This window comes from Panthera uncia (genome assembly GCF_023721935.1).
Source record: "Panthera uncia isolate 11264 chromosome A3 unlocalized genomic scaffold, Puncia_PCG_1.0 HiC_scaffold_11, whole genome shotgun sequence".
Lineage (NCBI taxonomy): Eukaryota > Metazoa > Chordata > Mammalia > Carnivora > Felidae > Panthera > Panthera uncia.
This window is the reverse complement of record NW_026057578.1, coordinates 65,958,294-65,979,039: the sequence shown is the minus strand read 5'-3', so window position 1 is coordinate 65,979,039 and position 20,746 is coordinate 65,958,294. Positions and strand designations below refer to the sequence as shown.

General features: G+C 36.6%; 1 protein-coding gene across 5 annotated transcripts in view; it reads right to left on the bottom strand.

Moving 5' to 3' along the window:
* The window catches only part of PPP1R21 (protein phosphatase 1 regulatory subunit 21), a 66,743-nt gene that overhangs the window by 21,099 nt on the left and 24,898 nt on the right, over positions 1–20,746 (bottom strand). For all 5 annotated transcript variants that reach the window (XR_007462189.1, XR_007462190.1, XR_007462191.1 and 2 more), the window contains exons 10-16: positions 19,167–19,268; positions 18,990–19,078; positions 16,580–16,716; positions 11,604–11,696; positions 7,091–7,218; positions 4,366–4,518; positions 138–230 (exon numbers count right to left, since the gene is read on the bottom strand). Coding sequence is in view for 2 of the 5 variants with exons in the window: in XM_049651455.1 (XP_049507412.1) it covers positions 138–230; positions 4,366–4,518; positions 7,091–7,218; positions 11,604–11,696; positions 16,580–16,716; positions 18,990–19,078; positions 19,167–19,268 (795 nt within the window). In the remaining 3 variants the exon portion in view is untranslated. The remainder of the gene's footprint in view (positions 1–137; positions 231–4,365; positions 4,519–7,090; positions 7,219–11,603; positions 11,697–16,579; positions 16,717–18,989; positions 19,079–19,166; positions 19,269–20,746) is intronic.

Below are 20,746 nucleotides of genomic sequence, written 5' to 3'. Positions count from 1 at the left end.
TGGTGCGTTTTAGCACATGTTAAACAATTAATTTTACATGTTCACTTATAAAGTCTTTTATATTGTTCTGTGTTAAAAGCCTTCTCCAGGGGATTTAACATTTATGCTCCTTTAACAAGTAGCATGAGGCACCATACCTGTTGTGCAAGGCCTTCTCGACTTTCAGTAGAGCTGAGAAGGACCCGGCGGTTTGCCAGAGCTTCTTCGTAAGGCACAGACTCCAAGAGGGGCTATGGAAAAGGCAGCAGAAGAATTAAAGGAAAAGATCATATCATTCCCGAATCCTATGTACACAGAAAGAATGTTAAACGGGGTTCAACAATAAATTCAGACATATGCCAACATTCACTATTTCCTTTTAATGATGTCACAGGGACCTTTTTTAAAGAAAAATAACAAAGAGGGACTTGTCATTCCAGTTATAATCTACACTAACTAAAAGCATATGGACCTGTACCAAATACCATATGATTTCACTTCTATGTGAAATCTACAAAACAAAACAAATTAAAGAAAAAAAAAAAAAACAAACAAACAGAAACAGACTCAGATACAGAGATCAATCAGGTGGTTGCCAGATGGGGGGGGGGGGGGGGAGAGCATGGGCAAAATAGAGAAAGGGGATTAAAAGATACAAACTTCCAGTTATAAAATAAATAAGATACAGGACAGGATGCACAGCATAGGAATATAAATAGTAAGTAACAACTTTGTATGGTGACAGATGGTAGCTACACTTATCTTGGTGATCACTCTGTAATGTATATAAGTGTTGAATCACTATGTTGTACACCTGTAACTAATATAATATTGTATGTCAATGACATCTCAATTTTTTTTTTTAAAGCAGATTGTCAGAGAGGCAGAAATAAAGATCACTAAGGGGCATTGTCTTGACTGTGCTTTTAAGGGTGTAAACATGTCAAAACCTATCAAATTGTATGCTTGAAATATATGCAGTTTTTTTATGTCAATTAAACCCCCCAATAAAACTTTCCAAAACAAACACATGAATAGACAGATAAAGGAAGAGGACAGAATATCTAGAAACAGACACAAGCATACACAAAAACATATTATGTGATAAATGCTGGGTTTGTTTGTTTTTTTTTTAAGTCAATAGAGAAAGGACAGACTGGATAAAAGCCACAAGGATAACCAGGTAATAATCTAGAAAAATAACTATTTAGATCCCTTTTTCATACCTCTATCAGAATGACTCCAAGATGAATTAAAGAATTCAATCTAAAAATTTAGACCATGAAAGTAATGGAAGAAAATGTAGGTGATCATTTCTGTAATCTTGAAAAGTACCCCTGGCCAAGAATCACCACCATAAAGAAAAAGATTGGTTTAAAGATATAAAAATTAAAACTTCTATTTTGAAAAAATACTACAGCAAACTGGAGAAAAAATACTTCTAACACAGGCACAGGATTAAAGTTCTTACTATATAGGGAGCTCTTTCAACCCTAATTAGGAACATTTATCTAAAAATAGATCAACGATGAACAGAGAATTGACAGAATAAATACAAACAATAACTTTATGAAAAGACATACCACTTCAATAAGCAAAGGAATGCAAATTAAAATAATAAGAAGCTTCTTGTCTAATTAATATTAAATTTATGGGTTAAATTTATACTTCTGGTAAACTATAAATAGACAATCTTCCTGAAGTGTAGTCTGGAAAAATGTGTCAAAATTTGAAAGATTCACAGACTTTGAACCAGCAATTCCATTTTGGGAAATTAATCTTAAAGACATAATTAAAATAATTACACAAAGAGAGATTGGTAGCCTTATACAATGCTAGAAACATAAAACAGTACAGCTACTCTTAAGGACAATTTGCAACACATATTAAAATGCAAAATGTGCAAGCCACATGATTCAGAACATTCCGCTACTCAATATTCCACACATGTGCCCAAGGAGGCATTTACAAAGCTATCACTTACAGTATTATTGTAACAGTAAAAAACTGGAATGAACCTAAATGCCCACCAATAAGGAATATCTAAATGAGCCACAAAACATACATATTGTAAGATTCTATGCTGTATTTAAAAGGAATATAGTAGCCACCATATGTAATGATACAGACAGGTCTCTAAAACATTTTATTTGTTTTTAATTTTTCTTTGTTTCTTCATTTTTTTAAAGTATAGTTGATGCAGGCGCCTGGGTGGCTCAGTCGGTTAAGCATCCGACTTCGGCTCAGGTCATGATCTCACAGTTTTGAGTTCGAGCCCTGCATCGGGCTCTGTGCTGACAGCTCAGAGCCTGGAGCCTACTTCTGATTCTGGGTCTCCCTCTCCCTCTGCGCCTCCCCCCACTTGCTTGTGCACGCTCTCTCTCTCTCAAAAATAAATAAAACATTAAAAAATATTTTTTTAAATACATAGTTGAAGAACAATGTTAGTTTCAGATGTACAATATGGTGATTCGACAATTCTATACACCTAACAAAACATTTTTTTAATTAATTAATTTTTTTAAATAATCTGTATACACAATATGGGGCTCAGACTCATGACCCTGAGATCAAGAGTCTCCCACGCTTCAAACTGAGCCAGTCAGGCACATCTAAGACACTTTAAATGAAAAAAATCAAGGCACCTGGGTGGCTCAGTTGGTTAAGTGTCCAACTCTTGCTTTCAACTCAGGTCATGGATCTCACGGTTCAGTTTGTGAGAGTGAGCCCCACAATGGGCTCTGCTCTAACAGCACATAGCCTGCTTGGGATTCTCTCTCTCCCTCTCTCTCTCTCTCTCTCTGTCCCTCCCCCACTCACACTCTTTCTCAAAATAAATAAAACATTTAAAATAAATAAATAAAACTTAAAAAGTTAAAAAAAAAAAGAAAAAATCAAGTTGCACAATGAAACAAGCATTTCAGTTGAAAAAAGAAAGAAAATTCTATACATTGTATATTGTCTATAAGTTTATACAGATGCATAAATGCTCCAAGATTCTGGAAGGTTATACACCAAACTGATAGCTATAGTGACCTCTGGAGAGAGAGTGGAATTAGGGACTATACATGTAATGTTCTAATGTAATATAAGAACATGTTTAGGCATTATTTGTACCTAAAAGTAAAAAAAAAATGAGGAAAAAGGTAAAAAATGCACAAAGTTAGAGTTGCATGTGCAAGAATATCTACTGTTTCTCCGCATATAACAGTGAAAAATAGGAAACAACCTAAATATCCATGAGCAATGGATTAGTTAATTAAATTATCACACACAGAATGAAATACTATAGATTTAATACTATAGAGGTATTAAAATGATAACAATTTATATTTATAGAAAGTATTATTTGATGTATTAAAAATCACAATTTTTATATCCACAAAAATAATATTCTAAAACAGTGTATGTCAATGGACTATCAGCCATCAAAAAGAATGAAATCTTGCCATTCCAACAATGCAGATTGAGCAAGAATGTATTCTGCTAAGCAAAATAAGCCAGTGAGAGAAAGACAAATACCATATGATTTCACTCATATGTGAAATTTAAGAAACAAAACAGATGAACATAGGAGAAGGGGGAAAAAAGAGAGAGAGAGAGGGAGGCAAACTATAAGAGACTCTTCAACTACAGAGAGCTGAGAAGTGATGAGGGGAGGTAGGCAGGGGATGGGCTAATTGGGTGATGGGTATTAAGGAGGGCACTTGTGATGAGCACTGGGTGTTAAATTTAAGTGATGAATCACTAAATTCTACACCTGAAACCAATTTTACCATATATCCTAACTAGAATTTAAATAAAAAATTGAAATAAAAAAGTAAAATGAAATAGAAGGGTATGTATCCAGATACACTTTGCTTTTTATAGCACATACATGTATGTGTTTCCTTGTGTGCATGTGTACACACATGCACTAAAGTTTTTTGGGTACAGATATACTCCAACAAAATTAAGGGTAGCTACCTCTGGGGGGTGGGAATTGGTGCGTAATTTTCTTCTTCATGCACTGTTACACCTTCTGATTTCTGCTTGCAATGACCTTGTATTCTTATATTCAGGAAAAAATTATAAATGTATTTCAATTTTTTTCTATTTCTACAAGTTTGAGATTTCTGAAGTTTGATATTTATTGGCTGCCTGGCTGCCTCATTCTAGACACTTGGGGACATGAGTTCAACATGGCCTATGCATAGATCACACATTAATTGAGGTTTGGGTCTCTGTCACCTTCTCCTCCCCAAAGACCTCCCCCAATACTCACCAACCACCTGTGCCCCCAACTGTGTAAAATCTAAACAAAACGAAATGTGGAAAAACTCTTGCCCTTCTCTGGAATGATTCCTGATTTTTCCTCTGAGGTTAATTTAACAGGAGCTCACAAACCTTTCTCAGAGCCTTCATATAGGCGGCAGCTTTTTTCTTGTATTGCAGCATGCACTCAGCTGAAAGAGGACTAATGAAGCCACTCGCTGCCTTAGGCCCGTAGCTCAGAGAAGCAATGAAGTAGTCCACATTGTTGTTGAAGAAAGATGCAATCTAAATCAAGTGTGACAAGAAAATAGATTTTGTTTTCCAATCATGTATCTAAAATATAGACCTAATAGTTTTCGAAGCAAAGTTAAAGGTGCCGGCATGGAAATGAAATTTCAACACCTGCCAAAAGCCTACATTTATTTACTTGGGAAGAATTCCTAGGCCAATGATTTGTAATAGAAAGACAATACCAGTATAAAGATTGAGACCAGACTTCTGACATGTCTTAACCTCGACAATTTCTATTCTTTCTGAAAACCAAGACTGAATTCGGGTTTATTCTGGGGATGATGTTCATGGGCCATTTACCTCATTAATTTCTGCCACTAGTCTCAAAATATGCATGTTTGGATTTATATATTCCATTTGTATTTTAACTTTGAATGTTTCCAATTCCAACATGAGACAGGACACAGCATCTTGAATATGATAACTCTACTTAAATTTAATTCTGTAAATCTCAATTTATGATCTACAAATATAATAAAGACTAAATCTGTGTAAGCAGGCACAAAGACCCATGACTGAGCCATGACTTTGAATTTATAGTGTTGTATGAAATGGTGATATAAATAAAAATGTCTGAGAAGGTTATTAGCCAAAAAAATTAAAGTGCTGCATACATTAAAGAATATCCTATTTTGATAAATAAGAAGTGACTTATGGAACAAAGTATCCTACACCTTGGCAAAAATTGGCCAGAAAGTAAGCAAGCAATCACTAATGGTCTGAAAGTTTTTATTTTTCATTAGTATTTTACTATGTCAAATGAAATTCTACACTAGGTAGTATTCAAGAAAATAAAGGATTCTAAAAGTCTTGAGCTTTATATTCCTTGTAAATGACATGGATAATCATATACCCAGGATTTGCATTTTAGGTCATAGCAATACATGGTGAGGTTTACATTCTTTCCTCTTTCTAGTATTTGTACATTTTCTAAATGTTCTTCAATATGCATATGTTACATTTTCCTACTGGGCTTTTAAAAATTATATACCATAAAATTTAGTTTAATCAAATCACATTAGCTAGATATTAAGCTGCCACCAACTAACATTAGTTCAGATACTTACTTCAGTTAAAAACCATTTTTAGGGGTGCCTGGGTGGCTCAGTTGGTTAAGCGTCTGACTCTTGATTTTGGCTCAGGTCATGATCTCGTGGTTTTTTAATTCATGCCCTGCGTCGGGCTCTACACTGACAGTGCGGGGCCTGCTTGGGATCCTCTATCGCTCTCTCTCCCTCCCCCTCTGTCTCTCTCTTTCCCTCTCTCTCTCTCAGAATAAATAAACTTTAAAAAAAAACTTATAAAAATTGCACAATTTTTCACAATCAGATACCTTCCCTTGAGACATTTTAAGGTTTCAGGTAAAGCAAATCTAAAATTAGCTTATATAAAGGTATTTAATATTTCAGAATTTTCATAAAAGTTAGAAACTGCAGAAACGCCTCTAAAGTGCTAACATTCTCTTCTTCCAGAAGTTTTCTTAATTAAATCAAGGTCAGAATTATCTTCAGAAAGCTTCAGCATGCCTGTAGATGCAAGCAATCAAGAGGGTACAGCTGGGATGGTCTTCTGGCTGAGGAACCCTGGAGGCACAGATCTGTGCGCTGACAGAACCCAAAGATAACACCCTCTAATTATGGCCCCAAGCACTGCAAAGTGTCACAAAGACCAGTCTGAGTCGGGGAAAGATGAGAAAGAGGACACTGAATATGTAATATGATCGGTGATCACTTCTGGTTAACTTAATTACCTGAAAAAAATGTGTTCCTGTTACGGGCAACCTGTCAGAAAAATAATGGTATATAAACACAGGTAGAAATTAACATTTCCTTGAGAAATTAGGTTGCATCCACAGAAATAAATGGGCTAAGATAGTTCTGAATACAGTCCTTTTGGTTACACATATATGGGTAGTTCCCAGAGAAATATGAATCAGTAAAGGTGCTGATGACAGCCACATGAACACATACTGACAATGTGACAGCTGCTGAAGCCAGAATATCCAAGACAGAATTTTTAGAGAAAATGCATTTTGGCCAGTTTATCATAATAATTAAGTGCTTAATGACCCAAATAATTATTATCTAATATTAATGGTTCAATGAAAAGACATATGTTCAAAGTCACCTTAAAAGTTCTTGTTAAGAAACAAAACCACAGAGGTAGCATTAGGACAAGTGTTATCAAAAAACAAAAAACCAGGAAGGAAAAAACCAAAATATTAATGAAGGTTTTATTGGTTCTTTTTTCTTTTTATGTAATTTCCCAATTTCTATACAGCAGACATTTGATATATACAAAGATGTATACTGATCATCAAATATCTCACTAAAAAATAAACTGTGAGTGATCTACTTACTCATCACGAATGCTAAACAGTCACTCTCCTATTGCTTTAAATATTGGGCAGTGAGAAGGAAAAGGGAGACAACTTTATTTTACAAAAAAGTCTGATATTCCAAACTTCTTTTACAGATTAATTTTCCTATGTCATTTAAGGAAGGAAAAAAAAAGGAGCTTACTTAAGAATTAAATTTAATGTCAATATAAACCAGAGAAAACTTACCTTTCCTGCTCCATTTGTTAATGCTACTACTGAGGACAGGATACAGTCATTAGTTGTAATGAGCTTCTGTGTTGCTGTTGGAAGTTCATGCTCTATTGTAGCTTTCTGATTGTAATGTTTAGAAATATCTATAAAAGCAATCAAATGAAAACTATTACCATCCATACACAAGTTGCATACAGATAACCAGCCCGTTCACTACTCTCATATCTGCTTTTAGAGATTTACACAGTAAATTTGACCAAAAAATGGTCCCAAATATATCGGGATTGTCCTGAGTATCAATTAGGTCACAAATCCATGTGGAAAGAATAGAGCCAAGTGAGGGTCTCTTAACACCATCCTGATGTCTCTATTATAGTCACCAGCTTACGGGTCTGATTCTCCCTCTTTCGAGTGTTTGCTCTTATTCTAGTGTTGAGTAAATGACCCTGACCAGTATTTACCAGTTAAAAACGCTGTTTTAATAGTCTGGCAGGCACAAATGAGAATTCATCTTGTACTTATATAAGCTAACCATGAAGCTGGAAGAGAATGACCAACACGATCTCCTGCAATCCTTACTGGCCTTAGTCAGTCTGCCGGTACACACCCTAACAAACACTGACAAGGATCGTCACAGCCAAACTGGGACTGAATCCTCCAGTGTATGGCTTCACGTGCTACTGCTTCCAGTCCCAGAATATTACAACAAAGGCCTTTGGTTAGAAAAGCACAGGAGAGACTTAAATATAAAAAACATGAGGAGAAATTGCAGTAGGTGAAACCGGCCAAATGACTTAAGGTTGGGGTTTTCTGGGTCTCTGAGAAAGAATGATTTTGTCCTGGAAATAAGGGATAATGGGAGAATCTTAAGACAACACTGATTTATAAGGAAGGGTAATTATATTTTTAAATAATAAAGTGTTTACAATTCATTCTCCTCTGAATTTTTTAGAATACTTCAGGTACAACAGCACTAATTATCCCTACCAACAAAGCTAAAAATAATCACAAAATATGAGAATTTTTATAATGGGTGTGTATGCAGAGAACTGCATTTATTCAGAATCAAGAAGTCTAGTTAATTCTAGGTTATGGATAATTAAAAAGAAATAAGACTAGAAAGAAATGGTTTTTGAGATTTAACCTGACATGATCATGGTATTTTAACACAAAATCACTGTTTTATGAATAGAATTATTTTTACTAAAATTTTTAAACTGGGGAATTGTTTTAGTTATATATTTAATATACATATACGCACATATATGTAAACTTTTAGTTTTAGAGTCACAGAAAAGTTACAGAGACTTTTCTGTATACCTTTTAGCCAGTTTTCCCTGTTGTTAACACCTTACATTACAGTTGCCACAGCAAAAGAATCAACTAATTAGTATATTACTATTATATTTACGTTTTCAAAAATAAATGATTATCCTCTATATATTCATAAGATACCCAAGTGAATAAAAATTCGACTGGGGGCACCTAGGTGGCTTAGTCAGTTGGGCATTAACTTCAGCTCAGGTCATGATCTCACAGTTCATAAGTTCGAGCCCCGCACTGGGCTCTGTACTGAGAGCTTGGAACCTGGAGCCTGCTTCAGATTCTGTGTCTCCCTCTCTCTCTGCCCCTCCCCCCACTGACTCACATGCACGCGCGCTCTCTCTCTCTAAAATAAACATTAAAAAAATTTTTTTGATTTGAACACTGAACACTCTTATATACTGAACTTGCTAGCCCCTAACACAGACATTTTCTCTCTACACACCACAGAAAGGTTTGGTTGCAATTTTGCTAGAAGTACACAAAACTATGATACAACTTGGCTGGCAGTAATCTTAGGTGATCAGCAGGTGACTGAGATACTTAATGAAAGTCATATAATACTATGAATACTTACATGGCTTCTACTGGACCTGTGCCACTGCAGTTTGACAACAGTAATTCTCCTAATCAAATTGTGTACTCTTTATCAAGTCGAAATATTTCAATTATTTAGGGTGTTCCTTGACATTAAATTTTAAATCCAAAAAGAACAAAGAAATCATACAACCTAAGCCCAGAGATTTGTTTTTCTCTTATGTTTCCTATGAGTCTACCTGCTTTAGACCTGAGACTAAAAATCAACAATTCTCAGGGAGCCTAGGTAGCTCAATCAGTTAAGCATCCAACTCTTGATTTCAGCTCAGGTCATGATCTCACAATTCATGAGTTCAAGCCCCACATCAGGCTCTGAGCTAATAGTGCAAAGCCTGCTTGAGATTCTCTCTACCCTCCCTCCCCTTTTGTGCTCACGCTCTCTCTCTCAAAAAAAAAATAAACTTTAAAAAAATAACAATTCTCCCTCAGAATTCACTTGTTAAAAGATTAATTCACTCCTATTTTAAATCCATGTAGGACAGACATTTTAATATATCTCTAGCTCTCTTTTTACAATGACACCTGCCTGCCTTCTAACTTAGATCAAGCAATTATTCAGGGCAAAGCAGGAAGGGAAGAGGCTTGAAATGAGAGTTCTCTGAAACATAAAGCTTCTTCTGTTAATGTCAGTTGATATTCACTCTGAGTTTCCATGAGAGATACCCACCAGTCTTACAAGTTAAGTAAAAAGACAGATTTAAACTGTAAACCTAGTAACAGGACCCCATAATCTTGCCAACCACCCTTCATATTTCCCAATATTCTCTCTTTACGTTATGTTTTCAAGGACAGAAACAAGTGGAGGAACTAAGGGGGTTCGGGGGGGGCGGGGGGGGGGGTGCCTCTGATCCTCCCATAAGTTCCATTAGCTTGGGTCCCAAATAACAAACAGTAACATTCTTAGATTTGGACCACTTGGTGTCTTAATCTTATGTAATGTTTGAATAAAAGCATCTGAATAGGGGTGTCTGGCTGGCTCAGTTGATGGAGCATGTGAATCTTGATCTCGGGGTTGTAGGTTGGATCCCCATGCTGGGTCCAGAGATTACTTAAAAAAAAAAAATCTTAAAAAAAGAAAGCATCTGTATAAAACTCTGCATATTATAGATTAATTAAAATAGAAATATAAATAAAATCGAGATTTTTTTTTTAATGTAAAGGAAGCTTTAAGACCCCTCTTATTGGATAGCTACCCTCCACTGCTCTCACCCATTCTTTATAGGAATGCTGGAGAAACTGCTAGCAAGAACAAATAATAATATCAGCATAGCAAAATTTAGAAACTAAAACCAAAAACTGTAGCAACAGCTACCTATGGTTTCAATGGTCTAGCTCTGGGTTAATTAAAGTCCTGGAAGAGAGGACCATAGCTAGGTTTTAACTTCCCAAACCAAAAGCTGCACAGGAAAAAGGCACCATGCCCTTAGGTCCTCTACACAGCAGACTAGTTCTGCTGGGTTTGGGCTGACTCTTGTCAACTGCCACCAAGACTGTCTATTCAAGCTGTGATTCCTACAGCCACGGCTAGCCCTAGAAGTACAGTGATTTTTTTAAATTCCTTATAATTGGAGACGAGCCACAGAAAGGTATATTCTCCATACTGAAAGGTAAGACAGTGCTAGCTAATACTGCTGACACTAAGACTGAATGATTCCCAGTGCTGGAGGTTACATGCCAACCTACTAGAGGGCCTGAATACACCCATCTTGTACATGCTTTCCAACAGTCTTAAGGTTTTAAAATTATTTTCTGTGAAACTAGTAATTGGTCCCTAATTGTTACCTAAGTACCACAATGAATAATCTAGGCTATTATTAATCTGGGCTATTTCCAATAATTGCTTCTGCCCTTTCCTCCTTCTCCTACCCCAACTCTCTTCAAAAGGAAAAGAAGAAAAAAACCTACAAGCCATGCAGACCCACAGACTGAAAAGTCGACTCAGGATCACAGTTAGCTAAGAAGCATATGAAATGTCCTTCAGCCGACTATATTCTTTGTACATAGCAATTCAAAACTAATCAAAGCTTAAAACCAGACCTCCACTCCTTAAGTCTCCCCTGAACAAAACAGGCCTTAAAATGGGTACTTTATTTCATTTTATTTTTTTGAGAGAGAAAGAGTGGGTGCAAGTGAGTGACGGGCAGAGACAGAGAGGGAGAGAGAGAGGAGGGAATTAAAATGGGCACTTTAAACTTAAAAATGCACAGGATGGTGGAAAGTGGGTACATTCTTTCTTGGGACTTTAAACCCTGGATTCCTCAACTCCTTCATGCTTGGGCTCTAACAAGTGCAAAGTATTTTGCTAAATGCCTCTGAATAGCATGTCTGGCTTGATAAAATTCACACACCTGCCTTAAATCAGTGCAATGTATTTTTGGCCAAAGTATTGTGCACAAGGGTTTCTCTTCAGCACTGTGTTTACCTTCTGAAATGAAGCAGATGGAAAAAACAGAAGGCAGTGAGCTGCGCACTTCAACATAAGCCAAATGCTACTAAGCCTTTTTCTGGGGTCTATTAGCCTTGGTGATATTGGTTTAATCTCATTTGGGCAGATCTGAGAAAATGAGATGAAGGTTTTCAGCTTATTTATGTTCTTTCCAAACCTCACCTTTCATGACATCATGAAATCCATGCAGAGCAGCACCAACATTTGTTAAGACAGAACTATAGTTCGTCCGAAGGAGTCCATCTGGCTCTGTACCTAGGAAACCAAAATCACAAGCCTAAGCATTTTCCCAGAAGACTTTGCCTAAAAACCTGAGAGCTCACCTGCTTCCTCTACTCTTGGGAAGAGAGAAAATAAACATGGCTTGTGATATGTTGGAAATAATGGCTCCTGAAGTCTTTGCAAACACATTCAGATAGAAGAATGATAGATATACATCCAACTCATTTGCATTACCCACATCCACAAATATTTTTAGTGGTTAAGAACCAAAATTACATTAAGTAGGATTACATATTTTATGATTCTTCTTAAAATAAAAGTTGAATTTTCACCTTGTAACTTCAGGACATATTTCTCAATTTCTCCTTTCCCTATACATGATTATTAGTTGAACATCACTAAAAACATCATTATTCAAATATCAGAGCTCCACTTCTGGCATGACAGCATTAGCAGTTCCACAGGCCCTCTGAGCTCACAGCATGGAGCCTGCTTGGGATTCTCCCTACCTCTCTCTCTGCCCCTTCCGTGCGCACAGGTGCAGATGCTCTCATGCGTGTGCGCTCTCTCTCTCTCTCTCTCTCTCTCTCTCTCTCACACACACACACACACACACACACACACACACACAAAATAAACTTAAAAGAAAAAAAAAGCCCAAATTTAACTGGATCATCTGTGAAGCAATTTATGCCCCAAAGGCATTGTTGAAAACAAGACAGCAGCCAGTCAGCAATCAGTGGAGTTTAATCTCCATGTGATTAAGAAACAAAACAGGAAAAAAAAAAAAAAAAAAAAAGAAACAAAACAGGAGGGGTGCCTGGGTGGCTCAGTGGGCTAACCATCAGACTCCTGATATGGGCTCAGTTCATGATCTCATGGTCCCTGTGCTGGAACCCCACATCGCACTCCATGCCAATAGTGCACAGTCTGCTTAGGATTCTCTCTCTCACCTTCTCTCCGCTCCTCCCCCACTAGTGCTCGCGCTCTCTCTCTCTCTCTCTCTCTCTCAAAATAAACTTTTAAAAAAAGAAGGAACAGGGGCGCCTGGGTGGCTCAGTCGGTTGGGCATCCGGCTTTGGCTCAGGTCATGATCTCACAGTTTGTGAGCTCGAGCCCCACGTTGGGCTCTGTGTGGACAGCTCAGAGCTTGGAGCCTGATTATGATTCTGCACCTTCCTCTCTCTCTGCTCCTCCTCCTCTCTCTCTCTCTCTCCAAATTAAACATTAAAGAAACATTAAAAAAAAAAAAAAAAAAAGAAGGAACAAAACTGGGAAAGGGCCCTGACAAAACCACTGTTACCCAGGGCGACTGTGGGCCTGCCCATGGCTAAACCCCCTGAGAAACAACATCAGGGTGATTACTCTGAAAAACTACAAAATAAAATTAAAGAAGGTCTGTCTAGATGCAAAAATACAGCATGTTCATGAACCAGAAAACTTAACATTATTAAGATGGCAATACTCCCTGTGTGAGTTTCCTAGGGCTGCCGTGACAAAGTGCTACAAAGGGAGTGGTTTAAAACCACAGAAAACAGCTCTCTTACAGTTCTGGAAGCCAGAAGTCTGAAATCAAAGCTGTGCTAACAGGGCCACACTTCCTCTGAAGGCTCCAGAGAATAGTTCCTTGCCTCTCCCAGCTTCTGTTGGCCCACATGTTCCTTGACTTATGGCAGGATTAACTCCAATCCCTGCCTTGGTCTTCATATGGCCTCCCTGAGTCTCTCCTGTGTCTCTATATGTCTCCAAATCTCTCCTTATAAGGATGGTAGTCATTGGACTGACAGGGCTCTCCCTAAACTAGTAAGACCTCATCTTACCTTGATTACATCTGCAGAGATCCTATTTCCAAATAAAGTTGTATACACAGATACCAGAGTAGAATTTCACGTATTTTGGGGAGACAAACTCCCCAGACTGATCTACAGATTCAGTGCAATCCCTGTCAGAATCCCAGCTAACTTCTTTGTAGAAACTGACAAGCTGATTCTAAAATTTACATGAAATTACAAGGGAACAAGAATAGTCAAACAGATGTCCCTGGGTGGCTCAGTCGTTCCTCCAGCTCTTTCGTTTCAGCTCAGGTCATGATCCCATGGTTTGTGGGTTCAAAACCTGTGTTGGGCTCCATGTTGACAGTGCAGAGCCTGCTTGGGATTCTCTCCCTCTCTCTCCCTCTGCTCCTCCTTCACTCTCACTCACATTCTCTCTTTTTCTCTCCCTCCCTCTCTCTCAAAATAAATCAATAAACATAAAAAAAAGAAAGAATACTCAAATAATCTTGACAAAGAACAAACTAGGAGGACTCTCACTTCCTGATCTCAAAACTTACCCAAAAGCAACAGTCATCAAGACAGTATAGTATTGGCATAGGACTGACACATATATAGATTAATGGAATAAACCTGAGAGTCTAGAATTAAATCCATAAACCTATGATCAACTGATTCTTAACAAGTGTGCCAAGGTCATTCAATAAGGAAAAAAGTCTTTTCAATAAATGGCGCTGAGACAACTAGATATACACCTCACACCAGATAAAAAAGTTAACTCAAAATAGATCAAGGACCTAAACATGAAAGCTAAAACTATAAAATTCTTAGAAGAAAACATAGGGGTAAGTCTTTATGACCTCATATTTGACCATGGATTCTTAGACACCAAAAGCACAAACAATAAAATAAAAATAAATTGATTTCATGTAAATTAAAAAACTTTTGTGCTTCAATGGACACCATCAAAAAGTGAAAAGATAACCCACAAAATGGAAGAAAATATTGCCAATCATATATCCAAAAAGGGATTTGTATCTAGAGTATATAAAGTACACTCACAGGGGTACCTGGGTGGCTCCGTCAATTACGCATCTGACTTTGGCTCAGGTCATGATCTCTTGGCTTATGGGTTTGAGCCCCACGTCGGACTCTAAGCTGACAGCTCAGCCTGGAGCTTGCTTCAGATTCTATGTCTCCCTCTCTCTCTGCCCCTCCCATATTCATGTTCTGTCTCTCTTTCAAAAATTAATGAACATTGAAAAAAAAATTTTAAAAACAGGACTCCTGGGTGGCTCAGTCAGTTAAGCGTCCAACTTCAGCTCAGATCATGATCTCACAGTTCATGAGTTCAAGCCCCGTGCTGACAGTTTAGAGCCTGGAGCCTGCTTCAGATTCTGTGTCTTCTTCTCTGCCTCTCCCCAGCTCATGCTTGCTCTCTCTCTAGCTCTCTCTCTCTCAAAAAAAAAAATAATTAAAAAAAAATTTTTTATAAAAAAAATAAAAATAAAATAACACTTACAACTCAATAATAAAAAGACAACCTAATTGAAAAATGGAGAAAAGATCTGAATAAATCTATTTCCAAAGAAGACACACAAATGGCCAATAAGGACATGAAAAGATGCTTGACCTCATTAGACATCAGGGAAATACAAATCAAAAGAGCAATGAGACACCACCTCAGAAAGTTGAATAATAACACTAGGATGGCTAAAATCAAAAAGCCAGATAATAACAAGTATTGGTGAGGATGTGGAGAAATCAGAACCCTGCTGGTGGGAAGCCACCTTGCAAAACAGTGTGGCAGTTCTTCCAACAGTTAAGTATAGTTGTTACCATATGACCCAGCAATTCCACTCCTAGGTATATACCCAACAGAAATGAAAGCTAGTCCACTCAAACACTGTTCACAAATATCTATAGCATCACTATTCATAACAGCCAAAAGGTGGAAAACAATAGAAAGCATCAACTGATAGGTAAATAAAATGTGGTATATCTCTACAATGGGAGGGTACTCTGTAATAAAAAGGAATGGATTATTGATACATGCTTCCTGTTGGGTGAATCTTGAGAACATTATGCTGAGTGAAAAAAAAGCAGTCACAAAAAACCATGTTACATGATTCTGTTTATACAAAGTGTTCAGAATAGGCAAACTTATGAGCAGAAAGTACGTTAGTAGTTGCTTAAAGCCAAGGAGGGGTGGAACAGGGGAAAAAGAAGGTGATAGCTAAAGTATACAGGGTTTCTGCTTCAAGTGATGAAAATATTTTAAAATTAACTTTGATATATGATGGTGCATATATTTGTGAATATACTAAAAACCACTGAATGTTATACTTTAAATGGGTAAACTGTATAGTATGTAAATTATATCACATAAAGCTGTTACAAAAAAAAAAAAAAATCACAGTTCCAGAAAAATCATGTCATTCTTAAAACATCGCTTAAACTGAGATCCATTCAATTACCTGAAAATATTCTCCTCAAATTAGACGAAAGGGAAACAAATGATATTTTTACTTCTAAACCTCCCCCCCTCCTATTCTACTTGTTGGGAAGTTGCTACAAATTCTTATGCTTTGCCCCTCTGCATTTAAAAAAGAGGATTGTGAGGGGTGCCTGGGTGGCTCAGGCAGTTGGGTGTCCGACTTCGGCTCAGGTCATGATCTCATGGTTCATGGGTTTGAGCCCCGCATCAGGCTCTGTACTGACAGCTCAGAGTCTGGAGCCTGTTTTGGATTCTGTGTCTCCCTCTCTCTCTGTCCCTCCCCTGCCCGTGCTCTCTCTCAGTCTCTCAAAAATAAACAAACATTAAAAAAAAAATTTTTTTTTTTAAAAAGAAGATGGTGAGAAAGGAAATTAATATTTAATGCATGTCTTCAATGCCTGATTCTGTACATTCTTAATTTAACTTAAAAATCATTTTACCTCCATTTTTAAATGGGAAGACAGGTACAGAGAGATAAAGCAAGTTGCCCAAGACCATAAACGTGTAAGGGGCTGGCGGACTTGAGTTCAAGTTTTTCTGACTCTAGATCCTGCATTCTTCCTGCTCAAACAAACTAAACATCTCCTTCTCCAGCTTCTTGTACTCTCAGTTCTTCAGGTTGAACCATGAGCAACAAACAAACATACTTGGCAAAGCGAGAAGACCGACGTAAGTCTGCAGCTTCTCAAACACAGCTGTCATTTTTCTCATGTCCTGAGACAGCTCTAGATTCCTGGCTCTCAACGCAGATGTGCAAAGAGAAGATTCACATTCTTCTTCTAAACTAGGAATGAGCAGATTTTTCAAAAGTGAGCATCCTAACGATTTTCAAATAGCTACAATAAATCCTCTCAATTCTCAAACAACTAGATCCAAAGAGAAAACTTTACAAAAAAGAAAAAAAAATTATCTCATTTGTAAGTTTCCATTTTTTAAACCATAATACACATACCTGTTGGCTGCAAATGTCAAAGGAGTAACAGAGGACTAAATGGGAAATAAAAAAAAAAAGAAAGGCAGGTGTCCATTGTCTTTCCATTCTGAGAACAGCACAAAATTATTTCTCTTAAAAATATTTTGAGGAAAAAAATATTTTGAGGAGGGGTGCCTGGCTGGCTCAGGTGATAGAGCATGCGATTCTTGATCTTGGGGTCATGAGTTCAAGCCCCACACCGGGCACAGAGCTGAAAGGAAAAGGAAAAGGAAAAGGAAAAGGAAAAGGAAGGGAAAGGAAGGAAAAAGAAAAGAGAAGAAAAGAAAGAAAAGAAAAGAGAAGAAAAAGAATACAAAAATATTTTGAGGAGAAAAATATCTCATAGACTGACTTCCTAAAGAGAACTGAACAGGACCCAGCAGACAGAGTCAATCATTAAGAAACCTTTATAGTATATGTATTTGTAAGGTTAAAAAAACAGGTGGATTCTTAACAGTATTTATTAAAAATGTGCAGGTAATCCCTCCCCTGTTTGTGCTCTGTCTCTGTCTCTCAAAAATAAATAAACATTAAAAAAATTTTAAAAATAAAATGTGCAGGTAATCAAGCAAAATGCTTTTTATATAAAGCTAGAAGAGTTATTATCACAGGAAAAATAATCCTATCTCCCTCCTAGACCTTGCCATGTCTCTTTTTCTACTTTATAGCAGACAGCTTCATTTAATACTAAGCCCGTTTACAACTAAAAAACCTGCCATTTTGTCAATTAAAGTGGTTTTGAAACCAATGATGAAAAGTTGCCTAAAAACATAAATATATGATGGGGTAGGGAACAACATTCCAAAAATAGGAATCTAAGGTCAAGAAAGGTCTTATCCAATGTTTCTAAAAACTCAATAGTGAAAAAATTAATTAAGGTAAAATAAAAATGCCTAAGTGTTTCAAGTAGTAAATACCACTTTTGCAGTGGTTCTCAGATTCCTCTTAAACATAAGCCAGATCAATAAGGTATATTCAATTTAGTGTTAAACTTCTAGAATCAATTTTCAAAAAACTTTAACTACACTGAACCGTAAGATGTAAGAATGTGAATGAAACTGTAATTCATAATTATTCAAGTCCTAACTCCTTGATTCCTAAAATTCTATCATATAACAAATCATAAAATTTGGTTACTGAAATAACTTTTAATTAAGAATTAAATAACATTTAATTAGGAAATAAAATGGCTTTTAACACATATTAAATGTTCCAAATAATGAAAGTATACATTTTTAAAAAGGTAAAACCTACTACTTTAGTTTTATAAGGATTTATGAACCATAATTATTTGTATATTTTCAAAATCTCTAAGTGAGTTACTTACATATGAGTTATCTACATATTTTCTAAAGTTTATTCTACAATATATTATAACACATCTATGTTCTTGTTTCTTTTGTGTTCCAGTTGTATTCTTTTTTTTTAAGGCTAAATCTTAGGATGAAAAGATTTAGATGGAGGTCTTGGTAGTTTTAGACCAAAAATATCAAAATGTACAAGCAATATCAAATTTCCAGTTACGGAGATTATTTTCGCTTTCCCTTCCAGAAATACTTAACAAAGAATACTTAAGGTTACAAAATGACATCTTCTACGAGGGGTGGAGCACATACACAAAGTTTTTAGTTTGTAACTTATAAACATCACCAATAATAAAAACAAGAAAATACCACTTTGAAGAAACCTAATGATTACAGATCCAATCGTAGAAGCTAACTATTATAACCCCCATCTAAATGGGGGTTTTGTTTACAGCAAAAAGATAAAACTGAAATTATTTCAATAAATGTGTGATTCACAATCACTGAAAACATGGATTCATACTGTTATGTGGTTATAGCAGTAACCACAGTACAGAACTATTCAAAAAACCCTAACAGATGCACAACAATCAAATTTTCTTAAATATAAGTTTATGCTGCTCAAGCCGTATTTTCCTTTTTCGTAAAAGTCCAAATTGGCCATGGTGCAGAAAGATCAGGCAGATCACAAGAGATACCTGTCTCTATTTTATTAATTCCAGCACAGGTCAGGTGACACCCCACAATTCCCCAAATTCCTTGCCCTCAAGGACTAAGTACCTTTTTAACTGATAAGGAAGAATCTTCCTAAGAAAACATATGTAAGAGGTTAAGTGCTCTGAAAAAGTTTTCAATTTCACAGTAGTCTCCTGGAAGAGAAAAATAATTTCATGGTTAATAGTGTTATTTGACAAAGAGAGCCTCCACTTCCAGAAGTGAAACACAGAAGAAAATTACCAGGACAGTCACAGTATCCTCAGTAATACTTTCAAATAAATGAAGCATTCCTTCCTCAAGAGGGCGGACGTAGGATGCATTTTCATGAAGGTACTGTGAGAACTAAATACAGAAGGGAAAGAATTGGGAGTTACATCACTGGAAAATAACAAATACCAACAGATTTGTAAATGGACTCAACTGAGTTGCAATAAACTTTTTTTGGGAAATTTTTCTGGGAAATTTGGCTTTTACAAAACAGATATACTCCCCTCTAATAGTTCCAAATACAATCCCCAAGTCCCCATCTCATTCCAAAAGGAGGAACTTGAAAGGGGGCCTGGGGGACATAATTAACAACCAGGCATGGGTGGAAATGGGGAGGGGACACTGCATCACAACCAGCACCAACAGGCCTTCCCCAAACACCTGCTTCTCTACAGGGGTCTCCGTTAAAAAAAAGAAAAGAAAATCAAAACTGTATGAAAGGTTTTTAGGTTATGTATCTCATTCTTTAAAAAAAAATTTTAATGTTTATTTATTTTGAGAGAGAGAGAGAGCACGTACAAGGGAGGGGCAGAGAGAGAGAGGGAGACACGGAATTCGAAGCAGGCTCCAGGTTCTGAGCTGTCAGCACAGAGCCCAATGTGGGGCTCTAACTCACAAGCAGTGAGATCATGACCTGAGCCAAAGTCAGACGCTTAACCAACTGAGCCACCTAGGTGCCCCTGTACCTTTTTTAAAAAACAAGTCTATTAAGGACAGATTTTTATTTGTACTGTGGACAATGTTCAGAGTTAACAAAGTCCAGAAATACAATTCTCACCAACATGAGGATATAAAAACTTTCATTACCATCACTGATGTTTAGTGTTTAAGAACAATTCAGTATGAAGAATCAATTCAGAAAAACATCCTACAGGCATTTAGACAACTTAAAAGCAAAAAGGTTAATTTTCACCTACAAAATATCTCAATTACTGTATAATGAATATTGTATAATGGTTCAAATGTTGATTTCTAAGTATAGAAATGTAAGATCTCACTATGCAGAAATGTGATTCAACTGGCCACACCTCAAACTATAGATACATGGCTCTGGGCATCTCAGTCTTTCTGGACTTCAATCTCTAGACCTGTGAAGTTGAACATTAGGCTTACACATCTAAATGTCTACTTTATGATTCTATGAACAAGTCTAAACACTCTGGTCATCTTTTAACAAGTGGTTTCTGAATCCCCTTCAATAATACAGACTTATTAGGGAAACCACATAGAACCTTTCACAGGCCAAAACACCAAAAGTAAGATATTGAGAAATACATGAATTCTTCAAAGTTAATGAAGTGCTTCAGGAAGTTAAGACTAACAAATGTGACTCTCCCTGTGTGGGCTTAATACGGCAACAAGCTAAAATAAAATTCCAATAACGCACAAAGAACTGGTAATGAGTAAAATATATTTTTTGATATTATAGAAGTGTAAAAGAAAATATAACCACATTAAAATGCTGCAGTACTATTTCCCTACCCAAGTCATCTGAAAGCTTTTTCCCACAGTGAAACTGAAGAGCATATTTCAAAGACCCAAAGTTTAATTCT